At 45.6% G+C, this 12453-nt stretch overlaps 1 protein-coding gene across 3 annotated transcripts in view; it reads left to right on the plus strand.

The window, feature by feature from the left end:
- Positions 1-12453, plus strand: part of RPS6KC1 (ribosomal protein S6 kinase C1) — a 141081-nt gene that overhangs the window by 36581 nt on the left and 92047 nt on the right. For all 3 annotated transcript variants that reach the window (XM_080928343.1, XM_080928344.1, XM_080928345.1), the window contains one exon: positions 8938-9297. In XM_080928343.1, coding sequence (XP_080784469.1) covers positions 8938-9297 — 360 coding nt within the window. The remainder of the gene's footprint in view (positions 1-8937; positions 9298-12453) is intronic.

The raw sequence follows: 12453 nt of genomic DNA on the forward strand, positions 1-12453 counted from the left end.
ATACTTACGCTCTTTCCGGGTTGTAGTCTCTGCTTCATGTGATGCTTAAATGTAGTTTTATATAAAGCAAGGTGAGTTGTAGGACCATTTTGAGTTGCTGAGCAAGACTACATGAAGCAGATGTACTCAAGTGTAAGATAAATGGAGTAGGTATTGACGATTTATATGTCTTGTATATCTTTACATCTACCTGTGTGTGCATTGTGTGTTTACACACACACACATATATATGTATGTTTACCCATCTATCTGTACATCTCTATATATGCATATATATGCTTCTACACATACACACACACATTCGCGCACACACACACACACACACACACACACACACACACACACACACACACACAAAAGCATGAAGACTTGGAATTTTGGCTCAGTGGTTGAGAACTTACCTACTATGTTTGAGCCTCTAGGTTTGACCTCCTGGATGGTGAAGGGGAGAGAACCTAAGATTGGTTGTTTTAGTGGAAGATCTTTTGAAACGTGTGTTAGTAGCTTTCAGTCACTGTGACAAAGTGCCCGAGACTAACAACTTACAAGGAGGAAAGGTTCCTTTTGGTGTGCACTTTCAGAGGTTTCAGCCTGTGGTTGGCTGCTTTTGGGTCTGTAGTGAGGCACACAAGCATGGTGGTAGAGGCTCAGTGGAAGGCTGTTTGCCTGGCCTGTGTGAAGCCCATTTGATCCCCAGCCCTGGACTGAAAATGCTTTTATTTTTGGGCAGCTTGTTGGAGAGTGCTTCCCTGAGAAGGGAGTTGGGAAATCGCTTCACTGAAGAAAAGAGGGATTTGGAAAACCAGGGCTGTGCCTGGGCCAGGCTTCTCAGGCATCTCAGGCATGGCAGTGTGCCATAGGAGGGGTGTGGGTCTCACCCATCCACAGTTCTGTCTACACTGAGAATCCTTGGATGTGCTGCTGGATGATCCATGTAGGATCAATTCTGTAAGTGACATCTCTACCTGTATTTTCTAGCAAACCTGCATTTGAATGACAGCAGCATCTCCGTTGGAGTCTTTGAGACACCAGGTCTGAGGGGCTTCCCATGCAGAGCATGTACTTAAGCCTTGTTCCATCTGCAGAGGACAGGCTTCAGCACCTACGCATCTTTTCAGCCCTTTCTGATTTTCAAAGTGATTTTACACCTCATGGTTTGTATGTGTCATGAACAACAGCACTAAGTGCCCCTCCCCCACACCCTGATCTTCAGTGGCTCAGGAGCAGATCCCTCTCCAGGGTTGGCTGTGCTTGGGCGTTGGTTTTATCTCTACTCACCACGGAGTTCTAGGCCATCCTCTTTGTGCACGGGGCTGCTTGTTCTGCTGTAAATTACTTAATCTTTGGTTTTCCAAATTTGTGATTTCCAGAGTGGCCTTAAAATGTATAAACCTTTTTGTTTCTTTATTGGTCTCTGTTGTGTTACATTTTCCTAACCTACTACCTGTTTTAGGAAAGTCTCAGTCTAAAGTGTTTATAGTAGTTTTTCACTTTGAAATAAAGGATACTACTCTGATGATCAGTATGCTAGTCATCTGTGGTTAATTGCTGGTGGGTGGGTGTTTGTGGGAGTGTGTGCACGTGTGCATGACAGAGGACAATCTGTCATGACAACAGGTGTCATTCCTCAGGTTCTGTCTACCTTGTTTTTTGAGATAGTTTCTCTGACTGTCCTGGGGCTTGCCAGTAGGCTAGAGTCACATAGTCCCACCTTCTCCATCTCCTCAGTGTGGACCTGTCACACTCCAGTCAAGCTCAGGTCAGATGGCAAGTGCTTTACTAACTCCTTGTCTCCCCAGTGTGTTCTTTACAGACTTTTTTTGTTTGTCTATATGATGATTGAGACATGGCCTCTTATGGCCCAGGTTGGCCTCAAACTCATTCTGTAGTAGTGGGTAACCTTGACCTTCTGAACCTTCTGCTTCCATCTCCTGAATGCTGACCATACCAGCGGTGCCTCACCATGCCTGCTTGTGTATTGCTGGGACTCGAACCCTGAGCTTCATGCAGTCTACCAGCTGAAGTATTCGGCCAACTGAGTTACATCCCTGGCCCCTTCCAAATGACTTCTGATGGTCATCCTTTTGCCAGCCAGTTTTTGATTACTTTTGCTGATAAAATAAAGTCGTAAAAGCAGGAGGAAGTGTAACTATGTTCTTAGAGTTTTATGTTCAGAAGCCAAGAAACTGAGCATTGTATAGTCACCTGCTTGCCTTTCGGCCCTGGTGGGAAAGGAGAGTCAGGCACAGCATGAAACAGAGCTGTGGGACTGAGGAAGTGAGATTCTAATGGGAGGCTATGAGGCATATGAGGCACTGCTCAAGTGGAGAGGCACGGGAGAGCACCAAGCTCGGTGACACAGCCCTTCCCTCCCGTAATCATCTGGATACCTAGAATCTTCCTCCTGCCGAATTGTTTCAATCTGGTAGTTAGGTAACAGCACCATTAAAGAAAATAAGTTTGCATTGCCATTCATAAACTATTTTTAAAAGTTTATATAGTTTTTAGAACAGTGGGTGAGTAACTGTTGCATGTTCTAGAAAGATTTTGAATGTGTTGGAATGTTATGACCTGACCTGATGTTCCCCATGGTCTAGTGACATGCATTTGAAGCCGTGGGTTTAATGAAATCTGCTCCTTTTGGGGAATAGGGCAGTCCTTGATAGAGATCCTAAAATTTGAAACAAAGGAAAAAAGAAAAAAGAAAGCAAGACTCTATTGTCAAGGCACGGAGTTGTGTGTAAAGCTGATTTGCTCGTGGAATTCGGCTGATGCTCACATGTTCTTACTCCGTTTGGTAGGAAGTAAGCAACTGGAGGCCGCCACAGCTCAACAAACCATGGCTGATGGGCCATGTCTGCCCCTAGCTGCTTTCCTACGGTCTGTGAACTAAGAACATGTTTTACATTTTTAAATGGTCAAAAAACCCAAAGATTTAACAGTTTTTGACATGACATAACGTGTTATGTTTCAGTGTCTACAACAAAGTCTCACTGAAGTCCAGCCACGCTCCTCTGTCTAGGGTGGTAGGCTCGGAGTTGTGTACCTACAACAGGTCATGGAGGTGCAGGGCCTGAAGTATTTATTGTCTGGCTCTTCATGGAGTTTGCTGAGCCCTGATCTCAGAATCATGTGGTCTGATCCACCTGCAGCTTTCATTCCTGGTGTTGTCTCCTGTGGAAATAAAAACCCCTTCCTATGCCCTTGTCTGAGCGCCTTGGCATTAAGGGCTCCATGGTGGCTCTGGCCTGGAGATGGAGCTCGGTGCCCAAATGCTCATGTGGCATGTGTGAGGTGCCCTGTGTTTGATCCTTGGCATTGTCAAAGAAAGAAAACAAAGCAAGCAGGAACAGCAGTACAGATCTCCAGATGAGTGCACCTGAACTGTTTCAGGGATGGGATTTCCAGTTTTGTCTCAGAGTCAGCAGCTTGATGAGCGGATTGGAGAGATGTATGAGGTCTCCAAGGATCCGCAGTGTGGAAACTGTTTTAGTCACGCAGTCACCTAAGACATGTTTCTGTGCTGACCTTTGTGCTGAGTCTCATATGGGAAAGCGATGAGGATTGAACTGTTGGGGATGGTGATGTCAAGCTAAGACTGGTCATGTCATATGCTGCTGTTAGAGTGCTCTGGGACAGCAGCAAGACATGCTCCTGTTGCTGCATCGCAGCCTGGCACGCCCTCCTCGCTAAGCCGCCATGCTGCACTAGGGCAGGTGGATGTGAGCAGTGCAGCTGAGCTGAGACTGCTTGTTCACGGGAGGCCATTTTGCTTGAATCAGTAGCAGACAGACAGTTGTCCTCACGCTTGTGTGTTTGGTTGCATTTTTTTTTTTTTTCTTGAAATGAAATGCGCTGACTCTTCAAGGAAAACAGCTCATGATATTTGTTGCCAGTGAAAGAGTTTTCCTCCCCAAGTCAGGGCTTCTCTGTTGCTTTGAACCTGATAGTTCCCCAGTGTGATTTTTATTCCGTAATAATGAAATAGGAGGTTGGTATGTGGCAGATCTGTGGTAGTCAGGGAACTGACATTTTATAAATAATTGATTTGTTAGGCTATAAACAGCATGAATAAAGATGGTTCAAGACGGACCAATGGTTACATATAGTGAGCACTACACATTTCCTAGTTGGGATTTTATGTATTGCACATTGCAGCCAGTTTTAAGAAAGTAGCAGTGTGGAGTTTGGGTGTCATGTAGAAAACCAGAAGGTTGGTAAGATGGCTAGGCAGGTCAAGTTGTTTGCTGTCAAGCCTGACAATTTGAGTTCAGTTTACAGTTTCCCATGGCAGGAGGAAAGGACTGACTCCACACAGCTGTCCTCTGACCTCGTGTAAGCGCTGAGGGTTGGTGCAGCCCCCAGCCCAGAGTAATACTAGAAGAGGAAGGCAGGATAACCGTGATCACATGATGTAGCACTTTCCCTCTATCAACGTCTTCCAAGTCATGACAGCAGATAGCCCATAGCATCCTGTCAGAATCCTCATATGACAGCAGATAGCCCACAGCCCCCTGTCAGAATCCTCATGCTCTGTTCAGCCAGAATCAAGAAACTCAAAGACTGCCATTTCTTCCAATAAATATTTTTTGTTTTGATGAATGTAGTTACTTTTTATAAAAATGTCATTGTGCAATAGTTTTAATGTTTTATTTCAGAAGATTTATTTTTTAACTTTTTATTGGTTCTCTGTGAATTTCACATTATGCACCCCAATCCCACTCACCTCCCATCCCTTTATACCTGCCCTGAGGGAAAAAAAATCTCACCGTGGAAGCTGTAGTGTGTCACTGTGTGTCCTCATAGTATACCCTCTGTTCACACTTCCTTATTGGAAAAATGTTCATTGCAGTGAGTCACTGGCCTGGTTTGATGCCTCTGGCTTTTGCTACACCATCAATACTGGATCCTCACTGGACTCCTCAGATATCCTGCTGCTGCCCCATGTCAGGGAGATCCTGCAGCCTTGGATCTGTAGGACTGGGCCTCCTCACATGCTCCAGCAGTTCATAGATGGAGTAGATGTTGGGGTGGGCCAACTCAAAGCCCTAGATCAGGGCCTAGCTGGTCAGCCCACCGGTGATCTCTCCCACACTGCCAGGGTAGGTTCCTCAGTGCTGCCCTGGCTAGCTCATCTCGTGCTGCAGCTGGTTTGGGGCTGAGCCAGCTCTCCTGCTCTCATACTCTTTCTTTTTTCCTTTTCATTGTCATCCCCTTTCCCAGTTTCTCCTTCGCAAACTCCCTCTCCCATCCTCCCTCCCCCTGCTTCTACGAGGGTGTTTCCCCCACCCCACCCACTCCCACCTCACCGCCCTAGCATTCTCCTATGCTGGGGCATCAAGCCTTCACAGGACTAAGGGCCTCTCCTATTGATGCCAGACAATGCTATCCTCTGCTACATATTCGGCTGGAGCCATGGGTCCCCCCATGTGTACTCTTTGGATGGTGGTTTAGTCCCTGGGAGCTCTAGAGAGTCTGGTTGGTTGATATTGTTCTTCCTATGGAGTTGCAAATTCTTTCAGCTCCTTCAGTCTTTCCCCTAACTCCTCCATTGGTGTCCCTGTGCTCAGTCTGATGGTTGGCTGTGGACATTCACATCTTTATTGGCCAGGCTCTGGTAGACCGCTTAGGAGACATCCATATCAGGTTCTTGTCAGCAAGCACTTCTTGGCATCAGTAGGTGGGGCATCTCTGGATGGCCTTTCCTTCAGTCTCTGCTCTCATACTCTTAGGACTGACTCATCTGCAGCCCCTGGAAGCAGGACCAGGGTCAGGAGCCACCTACGATAGGCTAAAGGCATACAAATGACCTTTCTGGAGATGGCCATTGTTTTATATGGTCTGTAATGGGAGAGCTCTGAAAGGCAAGACCCACAGACACTTCATCTTAAGATTGCTTCTTGCCACTGATATGCCTTTCCTGTCATTATTAAAATAGTCTAATAATTACCAGGCATTAGTTCACCCTATTGGGGAGATTTTTGTAGATCAATGAAGATGTTCTCTCTTGTAGTAATTCTATGCAGATGAATTGATGATTTCATAATTCCTAATAATGTTTCTACAGAATTTCTAAATTTATACAAGCAATTTGAGCCCTCTATATAGTATAAAAGCTGCAATTAGGGCTCTGTAAGCCTACATGTGTCATGGGCTAATTGAACTAGGACAAAGAGCAGGCTTGGAACAAATTTATGATCAGGGAAAACATTGTTTCTAGGCTCGCTGTAAAACCATTATCTGATAACTAAAGGTCATAAACTGGGAGTGGACAATTTATTGTAGGTGGAAGGACAGAAAATAAAATATTGACTAGATTTATCTATACAAACCTTCAAAACTAATGAGATACAAGGCAGATTATTTGCCTTTTGACAAAACCATGCTAACTTATAAGAATTACTGTTTAAAAAATAAAAATATTATTGTTTTAAACTTTTAATGAACTTGTGAAGGATAATGAATGTTTACTTAGAACCTTGTAAACATTCCTACTGAAATTCCTTATTTGATTACGATGAACTTCAGGAATGTACAGATGCTTGGAAGACTGTGCTCTATTCCCTGAGAAAGCATAAGAAGTAAGAATGACAATAAGTAAGCAGGCTTCTTCCTATGACAAGGACAAGGCTTCCTTCATTCAGCAATAAAATGGAAAAGGTGTTTTTTTTTCACTAATAGAAATATGAGGCTTTTTTCCCCCCAGCAATAGAGAGAATGAGGTTTTTTCCCCCTTACTTTCAGAAGTAAAAAGGCAGAAGCCTTTTCTTTCTCTGAGCAATAAAGAAGCTTACTTTTTTATCCAGAATGAGTGTTTTCTGCATTGGCACGTGCTGAGTGGAACTTATATCTATCTATCATGTGTATGGTATATATAGTATATAGTGCATGTGTATATATATATATATATATGTGTGTGTGTATACATATATATGTGTGTGTATATATGTGTGCGTATATATATATAGTGCATGTGCATATATATGTGTGTGTACATATAGTAAGTATATAGTGCATGTGTATATATATGTATGTGTATATATCTGTGTATGTATATATATGTGTGTATATATAGTACATGTGCATATATGTGTGTGTATATATAGTATATAGTGCAGGTGTATACATATATGTGTGTGTATATATGTGTATGTATATATATATAGTGCATGTGTATATATATGTGTGTGTATGTGCATATATGTAAATATGTAAATATGGATAAGCACGTGTGGAGTTGCTGAGACAGGTGGTTGGGCTTGACCACAATGTTTATGTATATGAGGGTGTGTATGTGTCTGTGCATATTTGCTTATGTAAAGGTTTTTCTTTCTGTGAGCATGACTTTCTTTTCCTGGGTGACAAGGAGTCAAGAACTCTGAGCAGAGGACATGTAGGAAAAGAACTAAGGGCAAAAATAATCATTTCTTATATAACCAGAACCCCCATCCCCTATTCAGAGGTGGGTAGTTTTTAACCTCAGCATAAGCAAGAAAGTGTTAACTTTGCAGAAGCTGTCAGCTTCCAGTTCCAGGATAGTTAGAGTTAAAAAATCATCAGTCTTTGGGTTTTCATCCAACTCTGTCCCACTTCAACCCACTTCCCAGCCAGAGCTTCCTCAAGGCCAACTCTGCTGTGCTGCCCAAGGGAGGTACAGAGCTCACTCTTCTTAGTGCTGCAGCAGGTGAGGGGCAGCACCAGCTCTCCTGCCTGCTTTAGGTGGCAAAGGGTGAGGGGTATCTCTCCCTTACCTACACCACTGCATTGCATAGAAGTGGCAGGGCCAGCTTGCCCACACCTCTCCCACACTTATACCCACAGGGCCAGCTTGCCCACACCTCTCCCACACTTACACCCACAGGGCCAGCTTGCCCACACCTCTCCCACACTTACACCCACAGGGCCAGCTTGCCCACACCTCTCCCACACTTACACCCACAAGGCCAGCTTGCCCACACACCTGCCACCAGGGACAGCTCTACTGTGCTTCCTGGGTGAGGTGCAGATTCTGCCTCTGTACAGCTTTCAGAGATCAACATGGCCCCAGGCAGCAGCCCAGTCTAGGAAGGCCCTACTGGCCTTTGGTGGTAACAGACCCCCACTGTTGCAGAGCCATGGACCCAGACATGGTGGCAGGTGGCATGTTGGCTGCTCACATCAGGCTGTTTTTCACTACCCTCCAATCTCCAGTCTCTCTCCATTGTGTACAGTCCTGCTTCTCTCTCTTCCGTCTCTCTACAGCTTCACTTGCTTATCTATGAAGTAGTGTCAGGAGTGCTGTGCCCTACCTGTGCCATGTGGCATGGGGCAGGGATTGTCTTGGATGTGCTTTGCCTGCCTGGGCCTGTGTGGCATCTGGCAGGGGTTTTCTCAGGTTTGCTCTGCACTCAGGCCCCATGGTGTTGGACTGGGTGGAAACATGGAGAGGTCCCATGGTGCCAGACTGTGATATATCAGGCTTGTTACCTGCTTGGCCCTATGGCACCAGGCTAAATATATATATATTTTTTAATCTTGTATGTATGAGTGTTTGCCTGCATCTGTTAATGCGTGCCTGGTACTCTCAGAGGCCAGAAGAAGGTGTTGTATCCCTTGGAACTAGGGCTGTAGATGGTCATGAGTTACAGACGGATGACCATGAGTTACAGACAGATGGTTGTGAGTTATAGATAGATGACCAAGAGTTACAGAGGGATGACCATGAGTTACGGATGGATGACCATGAGGTACAGATGGTTAGCTGTGAGTTACAGACAGATGACTGTGAGGTACACACCATCAACATCAGATGAGCTAAACGGAAAGAATCTTCGAGGAGCTGCCAGTCACCGCAGGCCACAGCTGCCCTGCTGAGTTAGTTATGGGAGGATGGCTGTGTGACCTGTGCTCCTGTGGCTGCTGCTAGTCTCATGTTGACTCCTATGTTCCTCATTTCAGGCTTCTCCAGTGACAGTGACCTCCTGTCCCTCACTGTTGATGCAGACTCTCTTGCTGACGTAGATGATGGAATGGCTTCCCGTCAGGGTTCTCCCAGTAGAACTTTTGGTCTGAGTCTGTCTGCGGATTCTTCAGCAGTTGGGGCTGTTGCTTCTGACAGTGAACCAAGCAAAGCAGAAGACCGGGAAAGCCGCAGCCTCTTCCCCAGCAGCTTAAAGCCAAGGCTTGGCCGGAGAGATTACCTGGAGAAGGCAGGGGAGCTTATCAAACTGGCCTTAAAGAAGGAGGAGGAAGATGACTATGAAGCAGCTTCTGACTTTTACAGGAAGGGCGTCGATCTGCTCCTAGAAGGTGTACAAGGTATGGTTTTGCCCACAGTTGTGTGTTCTGGCAAGGCTTATGGGGTTCAAGGAGATAAATGTCTGTCCTGTGCCTGAAAGCTCTGTGTTCTCTTGTGTTCAGGAGGGGAAATGAGAAGCCCACATAAGTGATGTCGTTGTTTCAGGTGCTCAACTCTCTGAGCCACCTATGAAAGTGGATTATCTCCAACGGCAGGGTCCCCACAGGTGCTTGGGAATGGGAGTCTCTCCTAACTTGACCATTGTTCACCAAGAGTGCTCCTGTGGACTGCCCATGAGTTTACTCTCAGTGGACTTTGACAGGGGAGAAGGGGAGGCTCTTGGTGTGTCCACCACTCTGCTTTCTGTTAGCTGAGGTGATTATCACCTTCACCCAGTTAATGCAAGTGACAGGAACGTGCTGAGCATAATGTAGTGTCTCTAAGTAGAACTTACTGTGTGTGTGTGTGTGTGTGCGCGCGTGCGTGCGTGCGTGCGTGCGTGCATGTGTGTGTGTGTGTGTGTGTGTGTGTGTGTGTGTGTGTGCATGTGTACCAGGCTTTATTTTCGTGCTTTACTTTTTATCACAAGAACAGAACAAAGTGCCCTGTACTTAGTGATGTGACGTCTTGGACAGGAAGAAATTACTAAAGGCTGATGTGACTTTCTTCAGTGGACTGTCCTGAGGGTCTCTGCTGCTATTGTGTGCCTGATGATACTTCTCTACTGACACTTTCCTTTAGTGTTTCCACTTAGTACACCTGCTGTCTGTTAGTCTAGAACCTTCTCCTTCTCTATAAATGTATATATGTTTCTAAGATGCTTCCTACCAAGCATTTTGACTGAAATGCTTCCTAAAAACCGGATTTTTTTGTGGAGGGGGTTTATTTATTTTATATGTCTGAGTATTTTGCCTGTGTGTGTTTGTGTAGAATTTCCTATGTGAAAGCCTGATATCCAAGGAGGCCAAAAGAAGCCACTAGGTCCCCTGGAATTGGAGTTACAGACCGTTTTGACCTGCCATGTGGGTTTTGGGAACTGAACTGGGATCCCCTAGAAGAGCAAAAAAGTAGTTTTAACTGCTGAGCCATCTCTCCAGCCCTGGATTCTCCTTTTTAGCCTTCATTTATACCTTGTCAGTTACTTAGGGCCCCGAGTCCTCAAAATGACCCCTTATAACTTTGTACATTTAAGAACATTGCTTTCTAATTGTAGTCTTCGTCATGGGAGGAGGGCAGGCATGTGTTTGTGAGCACACTGCCTGTAGAAGCAAGAGCTCCCTCTGCAGCGGAAGTTAGAGTTGGCTGTGAGCAGCAGACATTTGGGGCCTCGGGAAGGGCAGTGTGTGCTGTTCATTGTGGAGCCACCTCTCCATCTGAACTTTGTAGGTGTACTTTTTCTAATTGCTTCTTATCTAACATTTTGGCTGATTTTCTTCTTTTACAAAAAGGGGTCACGAGAATGCTAATTTCTCACCGACTTCCTAGTTTTTAAGATTTGGTTGCTTTTTCCTCTCTCAGATCTCTGTCTTGTAGAGTTTTGTCTTAAGTAAATTCTTTGTTGTCATGCTAAGGGAGTCTCAGGAGCAGAGCAGGCATGGGCGGGTTCTGTTGTCATCTTTAGCAGGGAGTGTAGGTTGCACTGTCCCTGACTGTCAGAGGCTGGGGTCAAGAAGCTGCTGGCGTTTGTATGTGCAGGTGTGTGAGGACTGGCCTGCTTCCTCCCCGGCCAGTGATTGTTATCTTGCTGCTGCTGCTGGGTACATTCATTTGATTGTGACATGAACTTTCAAGTAGCTGATGTTCATATTCATTCCACGAAGCTTTGCTTTTCATCTTTTGATTGGTAGGTGACATTTTAGCTAATTTTGTTTTTCAGGCATTTGTAGTCTGTTGGGGTTTGTGCATGGAATATTTCGTTCATTTCTGTTCTTTTCCCTAACTGTCATCTTGGTTGGGGTTGCGGTGGGATGAGCTGCAGATCTGTTCTCATGATCCTCTTTTTCCCCAAACACAGTTTACTAGCTTGCTAAAACACTTTTGGTTCTTAATTAGCATAGGTGAGGCACATCATTGACATCTTTCTGTCTCAAGGGTATTTGTACTTAATCAGGACACTTCATAATGTTGCCACTTGATGGCACCAGAGAAACAAAAACCATTGCTTGACAGTGAATGGGAAGTATAAATGCAGATGAGCAAGTGACAAAGACGCCTTCAGCCAGCTCTTACTCTGCTGCTGAGAGCAGCCCTGCTATCCAGCAACTCACTAGACAGCTCTCAGCAGCTGCCTAAAGTCAGCTAGCTGGCCACGGGCTTCTGTTTTCATGCATGTCTGTCAGAAGCCAGTGTCCTGCCTGCTCCTGATGGGGTCCCACTGATGACATGCCATCCAGAAAGTGAGCCACTGACTTACCGCTTGTAGTGTTCTATTGTTTGCTTGCCATGCCGTGGCATTGTTCAGACAAGCCATGGGAACCACAGTCGCCGCCGAGTTCCAGGATTTTTCACTCAGCCTCCATCTGTGGAATTCTGATTCTTTATGAAGAATGTGTGTTTCACTCCATGCAGTTTTGCACGTGATGCTATGTAAAGTGTGACATCAGAGCAGTGTGCACAGTCCGAGGATTCCACAGAAGTACAGTGCTCACCACACTGCAGACCTGTGTCCCTAAATTCAGAATAGGTCTCCAAGTTGTGCTTGGTTTGACATTCATGCTCTGAAAAGATGCCTCCCTGGGGCAAATTCATTCTGGCATGGCAGAAGTGTCATTGGAGTGTCTTTGGAGTTGGTGACACCTACGAATAAAGAACTGCAGCCAAGCTCTTCCTGTGGCCGTGCTCACAGCCATGTGGGTTCGTGTGCTGCATGGGGGTTGTTTCTGGGTCTCCAGCAATTAGGGAGAAGTCTTTCAGAGAGAAGCCTGTGAGCTTTGTCTGTGGCTCTCCCAGGGTGGAAGAGCTTGCCTCTCTGCTGAGCTGCTCACTGTAAAGCTGGAGCTTGTCAGGTGGCAGAGCTGTGGAGACGCTGGTGCTTTTCTTCCAGAGTGTCACTTTCACAGCAGAGACCAGATGTGAGCACACGGTGGAAAGCTTCTGTCCGTTAGCAACACACCAGTCCTGCTTGGGCCAGTCTCAAAAGGAAGGAGGGGGTGTTTTCTAGACTCTCAGGTTGCTAT

Source organism: Micromys minutus (genome assembly GCF_963924665.1).
Source record: "Micromys minutus genome assembly, chromosome: 1".
NCBI classification, from domain to species: domain Eukaryota; kingdom Metazoa; phylum Chordata; class Mammalia; order Rodentia; family Muridae; genus Micromys; species Micromys minutus.